Source organism: Battus philenor, unplaced genomic scaffold (genome assembly GCF_028537555.1).
Source record: "Battus philenor isolate CCGP_79_NKW_IND1 unplaced genomic scaffold, ilBatPhil1.0.hap1 SCAF_17, whole genome shotgun sequence".
NCBI lineage: Eukaryota > Metazoa > Arthropoda > Insecta > Lepidoptera > Papilionidae > Battus > Battus philenor.
In genome coordinates, this window is record NW_027181679.1 from 1,355,709 (window position 1) to 1,371,420 (window position 15,712).

At 38.5% G+C, this 15,712-nt stretch overlaps 1 protein-coding gene across 1 annotated transcript in view; it reads left to right on the forward strand.

Moving 5' to 3' along the window:
• The window catches only part of IntS1 (integrator complex subunit 1), a 38,287-nt gene that overhangs the window by 15,929 nt on the left and 6,646 nt on the right, over positions 1-15,712 (forward strand). The window contains exons 17-31 of the mRNA XM_068762878.1: positions 718-788; positions 1,953-2,133; positions 4,025-4,177; positions 4,646-4,805; positions 5,146-5,377; positions 6,749-6,915; positions 7,266-7,444; positions 8,005-8,166; positions 8,886-9,027; positions 9,265-9,398; positions 9,812-9,934; positions 10,789-10,910; positions 12,067-12,199; positions 13,245-13,433; positions 14,401-14,597. Coding sequence (XP_068618979.1) covers positions 718-788; positions 1,953-2,133; positions 4,025-4,177; positions 4,646-4,805; positions 5,146-5,377; positions 6,749-6,915; positions 7,266-7,444; positions 8,005-8,166; positions 8,886-9,027; positions 9,265-9,398; positions 9,812-9,934; positions 10,789-10,910; positions 12,067-12,199; positions 13,245-13,433; positions 14,401-14,597 — 2,345 coding nt within the window. The remainder of the gene's footprint in view (positions 1-717; positions 789-1,952; positions 2,134-4,024; positions 4,178-4,645; positions 4,806-5,145; positions 5,378-6,748; positions 6,916-7,265; positions 7,445-8,004; positions 8,167-8,885; positions 9,028-9,264; positions 9,399-9,811; positions 9,935-10,788; positions 10,911-12,066; positions 12,200-13,244; positions 13,434-14,400; positions 14,598-15,712) is intronic.

Consider the following 15,712-nt stretch of genomic DNA (forward strand, 5'->3'; position numbering starts at 1 on the left):
TGGTTCTTCCAAACCCATTGCAATCAGCCTGTATAAAATGATCATTCTAAAATTATAAAACATTCATTTATTTTTTATATTTCAATGCAACAGGCTGATGACTTCTGGCGTTACAAAGTCTGCAAGAACGGATAGCAAACAATAATTAATTTTAATATGCAGTACTCCGAATTTTGAAAATTCTTTTTTATTTCCTATATTATCATCACGTTATTTTTTTTTTTTTTGAAAGCTACTGATTTTTCGATGACACCATACTTTGATAGCAAATTAGCTATACATTCATCTTTTTTAAGTTTTTACTTCTATTTTTAATCATACTGTAGAAACACATCTTCATGTCAAACATATAGTCAACTCTAAAATTGTTATACGCGGTATCACCAATTAGAAGAAATATGTTTATATCATTTAAATATTGAAGTAAATTCTAAAAATATTTTATTATATATCCACTATCTCATATTATACATAACGAATTTAAAAATATTTTTTTTTAAATTTCGTTATGTAATTGGTGTAAAAATTATTGTCTGTGCAGCCAGTATTATTAAAAAAAAACAAAGATACTATTACTCTAATAGTTATTCTTTCGTTGCTTGATTTATAGCATTATAATCGCCTATTTACTATTATACCTTTTATTTTAATTAATAAAAAATAAACAAAAAAAAAGTCACAGCTTATTGCGGTTTAAATGTATTTTTTTTATTTCAGGGTCTCAAATTAGTACTATCACAGTCGGATGACACAGCGGAGATGGACTACCACGCCGACGTTAGTCCGGAGTAAGACGTTTTTTATAATAACTGAAAATATTCGTATTTTTAATCTGTAATTTATTCTAAGATATGAGTGTTGACCATTTTATGCAGTCTCCCAGTTCATGTGTTATTATAATTTATAATACCACATGTATATGCCATGGATGGAGGAAGAATGAGGTCCCCTATAATAGCATCCTCTAACCTAAAGTTAAGAAAGAAAAGGACCAATATATAGCTACTTACGTACATGCAGTGGTAGTCGTGCAACAAAGTGCACCGCCCGCCAGCCCGCTGATAAATGCGTATGCGGCAAACAATGCGAATTACACAGCTGCCACCGTTAAATCACTCAACACGTGTTTCACCCCTCCACGGGACATCTTCAGGAGTTATGTTACACCGATTAGTGCCAAAGGTGACTGAATTTGCTGTGTTTGCGCATTTATCAGCGAGCTGGCGGACGGTGCACTTTATTGCACGACTACCACAGCATGTGCGGAAGTGGCTAAATATTGGTCCTTTTCTTACTTAGGACGGACTTCCGCAAAATAACGCCTGATTCCATTGAATATTAAAGATAAGAAAGTTCCTGACTTGAAGAAAACTCTCGAACTACCTGGTTTTTTTGTATGTGCTTGACAATCGACACGTGGTCGCTGATGATGGGCCTCATAACGCTCAAGGTCACACAGTGGATGCAAGAGAGGCCTATGTTAAGAGTTTCGATCATCAAATCAGAAATGAGGAGATTCACAAAAAAGCCGAGGTCACCGTATTTGCTCGTTAGTTCCAGAAGGTTCTGAAGTCGTAACCACAAGCCGGTAGACGCGAGGGTATGCTTCCCACAGGTAGACCGACGACATAGTGAAGATCGGGCGAAGTCGACGATGTGATCATCGTGGCACTGATTTGGGATGTTCCTTTGCCTTGCAGTTTGCGTCTATCTGCTGAAAAGAAAACGAAGAATAATTGAAAACCTCTTTTTGCCAACCATACGTACGCATAGACTTCAGTTTTGATATTTTTCACATGACGTACATATGTGGTCAATACTTAAATAAATTATATGGTTTTTGTACTTGTCGTCATTTGATAAGTTTGTGACTATCCAGGTCTTGGTTACGGGTAGTCTAGAACTATTTTGAAATTCTAGTATGATGGTGCAAAGCTGTTTGTGGTTTGCAGCGAGTGGTTGGGTCTGTTGTGGTCGCTGCAGCACTGGGAGGCGGTGCGAGCGGAGGCCGTCGCTCGCGTGAGGGCCGCGTGCCTGGTGGAATGTGCCCCACGACACCTCACCGCCTACCTTGGTTTCCTGGCTGACCACGTAGATGCTACTCCCGACCTTGACCACACGGATATCGTTCTTGTACGTATCGAAAACTCTGAAATAATATTTCTCTGATGTTTTACGAAGGTGTAATTTAAATTTTAAAATATCATACAAAAGGTGATTGCATCCCTACTCCCTCATATGTGGGAATCATTTTTAAAATAAAATTACTTACAAATATGTTCAAAACAATACCTTTCCTAATAGATATCATCGGTAAAGGCATATGTCTTGTAATGGGCATCTATAGATGAAATTACGAATGTCAAAATAACTTTAAATTAAGTTAAAGTTAGTTCTTAACGCACCATCTAGCGAAAAAAACTAACAAGTTAACATTTTTTTTCTTAAAATTAGAACAATTCATTTTAAAACATTCTTATCGTGAACATGATCTGAAATATAGTAATATATGTTTTACCAGAGTCTGTACTTAATAAATTTCTTGAATATGCAAAAAGATAAATTTAATGCGTCGTGAGGTAGTTTATTATAAAATCATATCCATTGATCTACGAATAAGTGAGACACTTTATGGAGCCCCATATTGAATACAGTAAGCTATTTTAATTCCCTAAATTACTTTGATGGAAGATTTGTTTCTTAACACCCTGTGTAATTTTTAGTACAAACAAAACAATACTCAATAAACTACTACCGTCTGTACTATATACAGTAGACAAGGGCGACTCTAGCTCGTGTAGCGCCCGTGTGCAATGAAACCCTGGCGCCCCCTTGGCCTGACCCCTCATTGCCCCCCCCCCCCGGCTATATCTATTAACTTTGCCGTCGTAACAAGAAAGTTTTTTCATATTCCAACCAACTATTTTATAATTAAGTCTAGCTTACAGTATGGTATTAGTTACGGCCTTTCTTCTTATGACGGCAGAACAGCACCCACTGTTTTAATGCCTGTAGCACATCTCTGTTGCGAAACTAAGCGGCGAACCGCGATAGTTCATGTTTCGTCTTGTGTTTTAAGTTTTATGGACAGCGAAATAGAGCGTGTCATATCATTGTTGTGCCATGATGGTCAAAGACGATGCTCTTAGCTGTCTCAGGGAGGCCACGCCCCCTGAGACGGCGGCGCCCGTGTACACTGTACAACCTACACTATAGGTTAAGTCGCCCCTGACTATAGGTGTTTTACATATACCCTTATACCGGAATGTTGAAACTTATTTAGAAAATTATTTAAATAGGCAACTTCAGCAATCATTTATAAGAGCAAATGATTTGTTTGTACTTCATCTCTCTTTTTGACAGATTAACCAAGTGTTGCAATGTTTATAAAAAATAATTACCACTGTAAATTTGTATGATTTATTTTTTTGTTATAAAATTATATTATCCACATAAAATTACATACACCAATACCTCATTTTGCGTCGTGGCTACGTTCCAAAAAAATACGATGCAAATTGTTGAACAAAGTATACATTAAAAAAAAAAAAACAAAAATAATATAACTCTGTCAATAAATAAATTGGAATAATAATTACCTTTTTTGTAACCAGAAACAACACGTAAAAATTTATATAAATTTATTATTCTTTTTTAAACAAAGCACAACGCACTACGTAATTGAACTAACTGAACTCTAAAATTAGCAAAACAAAGTGAAAATAAAACTGTAATAAAATTGCGTTAATTTTTAGTTAGAAAGGGAATCCCGGGGTATTGACGGCATAGCGCAATTAGAAACAAGTGTTGTCATATTTAAGGAAAACAAGAAAATTTAAAAAAAAAATTTAAAGACTCGAACCCAAAACAACGCCACCTCGAAAATTTAACGACGATCAATGAAAATTAGTGCTAATTAAGCAGCGACGCAACTTCGAAAAAAAAAATGCAAAACGAAACGACGCAAAGCGAGGTATTGGTGTACAACTGTACAAACTGCTTTTACAGTATACTGGTCTTTCAGGACTTGAGCCAAGTGCTGATGGAGAGGACGACTGTGACCAGTTGTGTGCTGCCACCTGTGGACTCCCGTGACGCGCCTCGTGATGAGCGTCTGCTAGAACAGCACCGCGCATTGCACTCTTTCACTCGCATCCTGCACGCACACCTTCGGCAGGTACGGATCACTTTAAACTCCTGCCAACAACAAGGACTCTTAGAGACTGCTTATGATCCTTAGAGGAAGGACTGGAACATATATAGAGCTGAAATTATGGTATATCAATGTACTTCTTTTCTTGTCGTTCTGATTTGGATTAAAGTTCCACTCAGCATTAAAGCATCGGCTTCCTCCTCACTTCATTCAGGCTATATCCGATATGTATAAATCTGTATTGCTAAAGTTTATTGAAAGATGTGTTGTTGTCGAGTTTCCACCTGCTTTCCACCTGCTTTCTACCACAACAATGACATTTATCAGCGGGCTGGGGGGCGATGCACTTCATTGCATGACTACTGCTGCATAGCGGAAGTAGCTATATATTAGTCCCTTTCTTACTTAGGATAGACTTCCGCAAGATAACGCCTGAATCTATTAGAGAATCTTGAGTATAATCGTTTGCTTATTAACGCTTGTGTCGGGCAGGTGATCCGCACGGGAATGGATGAAGAGGAGGAGGAGAACCCGGAGGCGTGGGGAGGCGCCGAGCGCGTGCAGCTGCAGTGGGCGGGAGGACGACATGCGCGCTTGCACGTCGTGTTGCTGCACGCGCATCTCAAGCTTCTATGCTATGGACCTTCCATCTGTAAATGCTTTAACTTGATACCAATTTCTAGACTTCCACTTCTTTTTTTGTTAAGGATGCAGTGAATCATCACTTTGGAAGCGGTCTACATCCGGCGTCTTGTGATGATCTTAACAAAGCCGTCTGTCAACCTGGTGCCACTAATATTGTGTCGTGGTCGTCGTGGTCAACATTTGCATAAGCTCGCCCACTAATATTTCTGACGAGAAATTTAACGCTGACTTTGATTTCTCTGCCGATCTCCTGATTTATGATTCGATCTCTTAGCAAGGGTCTCTCCATTGCTTTCTTAGTGACTTTGACCTTATGTAGGATTTTTGACCTGATGATGTATTCGCAGACGATACGAACCAGGAGATGTACTCCTGGCTACAGTCAATGTGGGTGGGTGGTGAGGCGAGCGCCTGGGGTGCTTGGGGCGAAGGCAGCGAAGCTCTGCTTCCTGATTGGTTACGCCTGCACCTGGTGCGTTCGGCTCGCCCTCCGCTCCTGGAAGCGGGTCTGCGAGCGCTGCCGGCACACAAGCTGGCTCTCTACATACAGACCTTCGGAATGCCGGTGCCTTCCATGAGGTAACCAACATTCATCTTCAAATTATATTCTATATGGTAAATCTTGAAATGTTATAAGTTCTTGTGAAGTTGAGACCTAGGAATAAAGAAACCTGACTCTATAAGAGAGAGAGAGAGAGACAGGTGGCGAATAAAAAGACCCATGGGGGTCAGCTATCTATTTAAAGCCTTATTTATAATACAAGGCATAAGCCTTCCCTTTAGAGCGTCATGATGACCCGTCTTGTGCCTATGTAACGAATTTAAAAATGTTCAAAAGTTTTACAATTTAAATTGGGAAGCTAAAAATACCATCACGAATGAATCAATATATTAGTCCTGCTAGCACAACGAACATAAAAAGAACATCAAGTAACTAAAGAGTAAGGAATATAATAAATTTAATGCCTTCCGTATTTACTATTTTATTTCTGTATTGTCTAAAAACATCTATATATATATATATGTGTAGATGTTTTTAGTGTATATATATATATATATATATATATGTTAGTATATATATATATATATATATATATATATATATATAACGTACCATGGAAAGCAAGGACATATATACTATTAATCATTTTTTACAAAATATCGTTACTATCATGCTCCTCTCTCGTTCTTAATATCTTACACTCAATTCTCTTTTTTTCCCTTCACAATATCGTGTATTTCTTTTCTTATGTCTCCTTTTGTATTATAGGAGGTGATAAGACTTGAAGCCTCCCGTTTCTTCTGACTCCAATGTTTTATAGAAATAATACAGTCACAAGCGTACGTTGTCTTAACAGAGGAAAACTGAGTGAAGTGTCTGTGAATGATATGATATTTATGAGAAATGTCAGAATGTCTGTATGGGAGTGATGCCTCACTTCCATTGCTTTGTCTGCAGGATTCTATATATATATATATATATATATATATATATATATATTTTTATATATATATATATATATATATATATATATATATATATATATAAAATTCTCGTGTCACGGTGTTCGAACTTGAACTCCTCTGAAACGGCTTGACCGATTTTTACCAAATTTTATATGCGTATTTAGTAGGTCTGAGAATCGGCTACTATCTATTTTTCATACCCCTAAGTGATAAGGGTTGTTCACTATTAAATTTTTTTTTGGCGAAATTTTGTTTTTATTTTTTTATGATACAACATACAAAAATACATACAACCCTAAATTTTCACCCCTCTACGATCAACCCTTATTTTTAAATTGAAAATTAAAAATATTTTTTTTGCAAAACAACGTTTGCGGGATCAGCTAGTATTTATATATATTATTTTCTTTTATTATTGCTTTTTAAATTTATCTGCCAAAGGTTGAGTTATTAGAAGTAACTTTAATTGTTTTCTTGCATCAGCGCGCTGCTGTCGGCGCTGGACGCGTGCCCGGCGGGCGCTGTGGTGCGACTGGGCGTGGAACGCGGCTACATGGCGCAGCTGCTGACGGTGCAGCGAGCGCGCGGTGCCACCGGAGGCGCCGCCTTCGCAGCCGCGCTTCGACTCCAACCGCCCCACTTGCCTCCAGGTTAGTACCACCCCCGACACTACTAGACATAAAACTAAAAACTACTTGTAACCTACTGTAATATTTAAGGAGTGGAAGAGAAGTAAGAAAGGTGATGTCTATAAGAAGAAATATAAGCCAGAAGAGTGTAAGATATTGTGACGAATGAAAGAAATTGTGAAGAATGTGAGGAGGGAAAGAGAAATGAAAGTAAGACCGCAACCTAGACAGGGGTGGGGGGATCATGAAGCCCTCAATAGGGAGCCTTACATTAATCCCCAGGCTCCAACAAAGCTCTTCATGCAATATCCCTGCACGTACTACTGGTTCAGTTAGTAAAACAAAGTTTTAAAACTCTTTATTTCTGTCAGACGACATGCTCTTCCGCGAGGAACCATTGCCGGAGGAGCCGCAGTCGGCATGGGATGCGCCGGGGGCTGAGTCCACGCCACGCCTGGAGCCCGAGCACGTGCTCGGCCTTCTCGCCGCGGTCTTCGATGCCGGAGAGTGCCGGTTTGATGTAGACACCGCTTGTACACAGCTCAATTCCGTAAGTACCCTCCCGATTCTCTTTCCTCTTTCAAATAAACCATCATCTCATACAGTACTGCCCAAGTGGAATTTTCTGATTCCACGATTCAGAAGAGAAACTGTATAGAGGGCGTTTAGCCTAAATCTGTCGTTCATTCGTTTCAGCCCATTGGCGTTCATTGCAAGGCATAGGTCTCCCGCAAAGATATCTATAAAAGGGATATACCATATCTAATGGATTCAGGCGTTATTTTGTGGAAGTCCATCCTAAGTAAGAAAAGGACCAATATTTAGCCATTTCCGCACATGCAGTGGTAGTCGTGCAACAAAGTGCACCACCCGCGAGCCCGCTGATAAATGCGCATGCGGCAAACAATGCGAATTACACAACTACCACCGTTAAATCACTCAACACGTGTTTCACACCTCCACGGGGCATCCTCAGGATTTATGTTACATCGATTAATGCCAAACACAGAGTCGAAGTGAAGTTTGTTGCCTTAGTTTGTATTAATATAATAAGTCATCAAATTTTAATGATAATTCTTGAATAAAATAAAATAAAAATGTTTCTTCCAGTTGATAGTGGAGGAGGGAGATAGATCCGAAGACGGACCGTACACTCGGGCGGCGTGCCTGTACTTGAGCGGGACGTCGGCGCATGCGCTGGCTCGCCGCCCGGCGCACGCGTCCGCCATGTTGCGGGCGCTCCACGTGGCGAAGGCCCGCGCTCTGCCCGAGGTAACAACATGGAGCTCTAGTGTCCTTTGATTCTTTTCCTTCTTATTCTTGAATTTTGTGAACATTTTTACATCACATTTTTATGTCTTATATTTAGTACTACTAGATATATAAATCATTTATTCCATATTTGAATTTTTAACTGAACTGTTATTGATCATCAACTTTATTTATTTTTAATCTCACTTTGCTTCTATGTATTATTTTATCTTTACGTGACATTATTTACTAGAGCTTGTGCCGCCATTATGTATTCGTCATGTATCGAGTTATCGAAAAAATCGATATTGAACATTCGATTTATCGAGTCATTCCGATAAATAGTTCCGATAGATATTTTTTAGTAGAGATATCGATGATATGATTTCCTTTGCTACACTTACCTATTACAGATTATAAAGAAGTAGATTTTTTAAGTATACCTTTGTAGAGGAGCAACATTACGTCATCAGTATACCTCACTTTTACCATCATCATCAACTAACCTGTGGATCCAAGGGCTCAAGGGCAACGTAGCACCAACAAGGTGGACACACCACCTATTTAAGGGTGTCGCTGTTCATAGCTCGCTTTAAACCAGTCCCATTTAAAATCTTCCCGGGAGGGCTATGTCCAGAATTGGACTTGTCACAATTGATATATATATATATATATATATATATATAATATATATATATGGGCTCTTTTGGAGATCGCTACATGTAAAGTTTGTATTGTAGATTGCTCGTGCACTGGTGTCCAACGGCAAGTGCGTGTCTGGACCTGTGGGTGACCTGCTGCGAGTTGCTGCCGGCGGCGTCTCGGATAAGCTGGAAACTCCAGCCCTCCCGCACCCGGCCACCCGAGAGCACCTTATTGCAGGTCTAACACATAATATTCTTTCTGGTGTATTTTTTTATAAAATAATTTCTTCCTGACGGAGAATTTCGTTCGGCATAATATTCGATGATCAGATTTTCGCTTTTTAAATTTAAGTGATGATTATTTCGTCATCATATAAGCCAAATGTCGGCGATATGAACCGGTCTTTTCAAAAATCGTGACTTTATTAGGATTTGTGTATTTTTATCACTCTGTACCTTTCATTTTAATCAACAGCATTGGAAGCCACCACTCCGAGAACTTTGGAGGCGGTTGGCAACCACATCATAGAGACCCAGGACACGCAGTTGGTTGTGGAAGTCATCTCTATTTTATTGGAAAGGAGTCAGGATGGGCATTACGAAACTAAGGTACTGTTTTCTTAAACTTACATTAATAAATATCCTCCAAAAGATTTTGTTTTTACCTTTAATAAGTCATCATATGCCTTTGCCATCATCAGATGTCTGCTGCTATACATAGGGGTTCTCTATAGATATCCAATAAGACTTGTTGGAATTAGCCTACATCCAGCGTCTGCCCGTTCTACGCTGCGCCTGAACCATAAATCATCATCATATTAGCTGATCGCATATGCCTCCCCCAAAAGTCACCACCACTATCGGTTTTGCCCGTGATCTTAGCAATGTTATCGGTGCTTAAAACTAGATGGCGTTGTAATCAAAAATGCTGTATATTTTATTTAATAGTCTTGAAATTTGAATTATTTCCAGTCTTCAGATATAGTAGGTTAAAATGTTAATACAACGTTTTTGTGGTGCAGGTGAAATGCGAGAGTGAGATAGAAGAGGAGACAGCAGCTCACGTGTTCTCCCGACGCGGCCTCGGCTGCGGTCTGCTGCTAGACTGGCTCTCAGAACTGCAGCGCGAGACTCTTGGCCGACAGGTATGTTTATTGCTGTTCTCGCTGCCACACTAGAACCTGTATATGGCCTCGTGTTTACTACAATTGTTAACCAGGCCCCGAACCCGTTCTTCTTTAACTTCTTCAGCCAATATATGTCTCTTAAATATAGCCATGATGAATCTTAAATATCTATCGTCTTGTACTGTCTGTATCTGTTGTTCTGTCTTCTGGGAGGTTTACCCACGCCGCGTTCACCGGATCGTGGTCGATCCAGCCGATTGATTTTATCAATTGCTTCAAACTGTTTTACTTCGTAATTTAACAATAGCTTCATGTAACAACGGAGTCAAATCAAAAAAATCAAATAAGACTGACCTGTAAGAAAGAAAGTGCTAGCTAAATAAAATTAAAAAAAAAAGCTGTGATACCAATATTTACCCGTGATTTAAACTGTGACCTAAGAGCGAAGATGAAGGAAGGCGATGAAAGGCAGAAGATATGTAAGCGATGGAAAGGTAGATGTTACTAAGGACGAAAGCGAAATTTTAGAAGAATGAGAATGAGAAATGAAAATACAAAAAAAATATTTACCAGAATATGTAACGTCCTTGTTCCACATATGGCAGAATAAAAGAGATGTCCCCAAAAACGGAGGCAAATTTAATTAAAAAAAAATAAAATGAAAACTGTCTAACTCGTCGTATTAATTAAAAAAAAAACTTATCACATTTTATTTGGATCACTAAAAACTATTATCTTTTGCTTAAGATACTATTTTATAATTCCTGCCAATTATACGGTGCACGTGATATTGTAGGATGCCTATTGGCCGGTATTGTATGATTTTTTTCTGTACATTTGCGAATATACCAATGTGATGAACGTGTGAATAGATGCAGCTGATGTTCGTGGCTGGCGGTGCTCCGTGGAGGCCGTTGCTTGTCACCCTGCTGGCCCACAGAGCATCCTGGAAGACTCTGCACACTTGCCTCACCACGTTACTGCAGCCCCAAGGGTAACTATATTTTATTTATCTAATGGATTCAGGTGTTATTTTGCGGAAGTCAATGCGCTTTTATCAGCGGGCTGGCGGGCGGTGCACTTTATTGCACGACTACTACTGCATTGGCGGAAGTAGCTACATATTGGACTTTTTCTTATATATCTTATTTCTCTTTAATCTTATTTATTAGGTCAATTTTCTCTAAATCTTGAAATAAATCATCACCGGTAGCCAACTTAAACCAACTTGGCTTGACTGACCTCGACATACTAGAACCTCAAGGTTATAAGGCTTTAATTATTGGTAATAAAAGGCATCATATTTTTTAAATTTTTTTGCGCAAATATTATTAAACTACTATTAATTAAATTCAAAATATATATTTATAATGAATTTAAAAAGCATATCGTACTATAAACGAATATTTAATTGTCAAGGATACTTGTCAATTATGTCGCTTGATTATTTTGATTGTGATCAAAAAGTAAAGTGAATTTGTTTTTAAAATTTGAAATCTTAATATTTCTTTCAAATCAATTTGAAACCACTTCGAAGTAATTACCATCTGATAAAACGCACTCTTGCCAATGTTTTTTCGTTTTTATATTGTTTTTGCGGTACAGCCTTCAGAACCTTCTTCGATTTGGTTTTTATTTCAATCGTGTCCAATTGGCGTCCCCTCATTAGTCTTTTGAGTTTATTATATAGCAATAAGTAGCACAAAGCCAAATCAGATGAATACGGTGAAAGTAACAATAATGATTATTCTTAGCTAATAGACGCGTTAAAAATATTTGAACTTATTACAAAAAAATAAAGTTCTCGGTTGATTTTCGTTTATCTGCCATAAATCTATGGCAGGGACTTTTGTTTCAAATAATTTACAATACATTTTTATTAGCGTTCTTTTTTGTCGTCCTTCACTAGTTCTTTTACTGTATCTTTCATCGTTCTTTACATTCTCTTGTTCACTCATTCCTTTCATTCACAATATTTCGGCTGTAGCGTTTGAAAGTCGTAACTTTAAATTTAGTAATATGATATAGGCGCCCAATTCTTATATCTCAAGAGAAATATTACAGGTGAGTACAATTTGTCAGCATATCATAGAGAGAGATAAGGTTCACAAGGCATCAAATATAAATAAGTGGTCGTTGGATGAACGCAGCGGGTGGTCGCCGCGAGCAGTTCTGGACTTCGCAGCGACGCTGTCGGGTAGCCCCCGTGTATGGCAGGGCAGAGATCGAGCCACGCCCAAGCACTATGAACCAGAGGACACGCTTCGACTAACACATGAGCAGGTACGCCCATATATGTACACACGCACGCACACACGTACGCACTTACACGCACTGACACACATACTCATAGAATTGCATGCTTGATAGATTTAAAAGAATCAAGGTGGAGGACTTTAAATATGGCTTACATTTAAATTTAAATTTAGAATCCGAGTTTTCCACTTTTTGCACTGAAGGTTTTCAAAGTGGTCCAAGGCATACGCGGTAGCGGTCTATATATGCGTGACAAAATTATGGAGTTTTATAATTCGCAAGCGTGTGTCCACGGTAATTTATCTGTTATGAAGAACTAAAGTGGATGATGGTGATGCTGTTAGCCCGGGGGATTTTACAGCTTCATCGGAACTGAGTTTACGGAGGGTCCGTGAACTTAAAAATAAAACAGGAGCTGGATAGACGCGTTTCAGTTGAAGTCGTTCGCACGTAGTAAACCGCTCTACCTGAGTAGAGCTGTGCAGTGTTGATCTTGTGTATATGCGACTTGGGACGGCAGCATGGAGCACAGATGAGCCAAGAAGGGATCCGGTTGCAAAATAAAATAGTAAGGAAACCTAGAATGTAGTGGTTGAGGATGGATGTATGGCTAATGGAATGAAAGAGAAAGACTGGGAAAATTGTAGAATGAAAGAAACAGTACGACAGATAAGATGATACATGAAAGAGAAGAATGATAATAATAAAAAATATGAATAAATTACTAGAAATAAAAAGTCCCTGTCCCACACGAGATAGGGGAACGAGAGGTCCTCAACAGCGGGGACCACTTAAAAAAAAAGAAGGGATCCGGATCCAACCTTGGTTTGCCCACGCTGTTAGGAAGCGAGCGGCCGCCGCTTAAAAACAAGTGTTGTGGTGTGGTGAGAAGCGTTTTGTTCTATTGTGAATCACGCGAAGTCCTGTGCGGAGTGTCGCTTACTTAATTTATATATTGTTATATGTAATCTTCACATTTTGAGAATATTTAGAAATGCTCTGCAGGGGGTTCACCGGAAGCATTTAAATTTAGAAAGTGATTTATAAGAAAAGTTCATTTATTGTCGTCCAGCTGGAGGTGCTGATTGGGTACGTGGGGGCGGAGGGAAGTGCTGCGGGCAGTCCGGAAGAAGCACGCCGGAGGGCGGAGGCCCGGCTGCCGCTGCTGTTGCGCTGCTGCAGCGCCCCTCACGCGCTGCTTGCCGCTGCCCTAGCAGCTGCACGAGCTGACCCTCTCCTGCTTCTCTTGTTATACATGAAGGTAGAGTTGTTGTTGTAATTCTTCACTGCTGATCCCAATCTAAATCATTTCAGCTGAAGAAGGTTCACTGCATATAGGCCTCTCCTACAGATTTAGAATATCCGATGGATTTTATATTATGGTTGGAAGCAGCCTGTAACGTCTTCAAATTGTTTTACATGTTAAATATATTTTTAATTTAGACTAAAGAGGCTATCAAAGAAGGTGAATCTCGTTAAAGATAAAAATATACAAATGTGTGAGACATAAAACGATATATTTAAAAAGAGATTTCTACTTCTGTACTGACTCATCGGACACTGGATATTTAGTAGGAATAGTCTTTTTCCCGAGTAGAGTAGGTGAAATTAGTAGACAGCTAAAGATCTTACAAAATTTCACCCGCAAATAGAGTTTAGGGGGTGTTCATTAGGTTCACGGATCAAGCGGTGGATAGCAATTACATTGTAAAATTGTTGTTAACTATTTTACTTTTTAGGATACAAAATACATGTAATCAAATCATACGTACAAGTCATACAGTCACATACATGACATACAGTCATGACTTGTATGTTTCATTTCCAGCTCAAACACTCATTACGATATCTCTGAATCCATAAAGTTTATAGACTTGAAATTTAGGTATAAATATTTCTTTCGCCTAGTAGATATCAGCTAAGAATGTATTTTAGGAAATTGCACCCTCAAAAAGGGGCGAGGGTCATTCAATTTACTTCATAGGTTAGTAATAAGGAGGTAAAGATGCGTTTACATGAGGAAATATGTCAGTTTACGTTGGTCGCTTTTACTGTTGATAAAGTGTTCTCTTGCGACAACGTATTAAATGAATGATTTCTATTTAGGACGTAATAACAATGGATTTTACGAGATTCTGTCTGAAAGGAGGACAAGGGAGGCGTTCATTAAATTCACGATAAAGACAAGGAACGGCTAGGATTTACAAACGAGATGTAAAACTGTCCAGGTGCCGAAGATAGTGCAGCTGATGCGGGAGAGCGAGGAGCGCGTTGGTCCTGGAGCGTTGGAGTCGCTGGAGCAGCTGGCGTCGGGCGAGCTGGTGCGAGCCGCACGCGCTTCCACCAGCGCCACCGACCGCGTCTCGCACGCCCTCCTCACAGCACTCGCCGCCTCCCATCCGCACTCCAAGGAGCTCACGCAGAGGTAACAAGCACAACAAAACTATTGACTTGTCACTTCCAATTAAACCACGAGATTTTCGAAACTCTATAGTCTTATACGGCGCCGATAGATGGCGCTAGTAGTTTATACGAACTACAAGTATCGCTCGGTTGACGACATATCTATTTATACAGTCACGAAATTAATTATTTACGTATACTGCACTGTATAATTAAAAAAAAAATGCGTAGTAAAAATTGACAGGTCTTTCAAGTTGCAAGTAGGTATATAATGTAAAATAAAAATAGATTAAACTCTCTATTAATAGTGGTCCAATGACCCAGTAAACATTCTTAGCGAAAGGCTCCTATAAGTTTCAGCTGTCTGAATATGTTGCGTTCAAGTTTTCAACAATTTTCATATTTTTGTAGTCTTGGATATATGGTGGCGAATTCCTTGCGTGGTAGCAGACGGTAGAATATATAGTTTTCAAAATATAAAGAATTTTTATTGAGTAGTAAGCTTATGTGAAAAAAAAAAAAATATATATATATATATATATAATTGCTTAATTAGTGCTAATTTTGACGTTGTTTTGGATTCGTCTTCAACTTTTATTTTGAAATTTTCTAGAATCTCTCTGAAAGAGAGTAATCTAATATATAAAATTCTCGTGTGACGGTGTTCGAACTTGAACTCCTCTGAAACGGCTTGACTGATTTTAACCAAATTTAATATGCGTATTAAACTCAGTAGGTCTGAGAATCGGCTACTATCTATTTTCTATACCTCTAAGTGATAAAGATTGTTCACAATTAAAAAAAAAATTTATTTTTTTTAATTGTGAACTTTAATTTTTTACAAGAATACATACAACCATAAATTTTCACCCCTCTACGATCAACCCTTATTTTTTATTTGTAAATTAAAATATCATTTTTTTTGCAAAACAACGTTTGCGGGATCAGCTGGTATATATATATATATATATTTTTGTATGTGTGTTATAAAATCTTTGTTTCCAAATGTTTACTTTGTTCGATTTTCTTCTTAAAATTTTCTATTTGTATATTATATTTTTGTATGTTATATTTTCTTTTTGTAATATTTTCGTATCTCTGGAGTATATCTACGATCTTTACATGGCTTGCAATAAA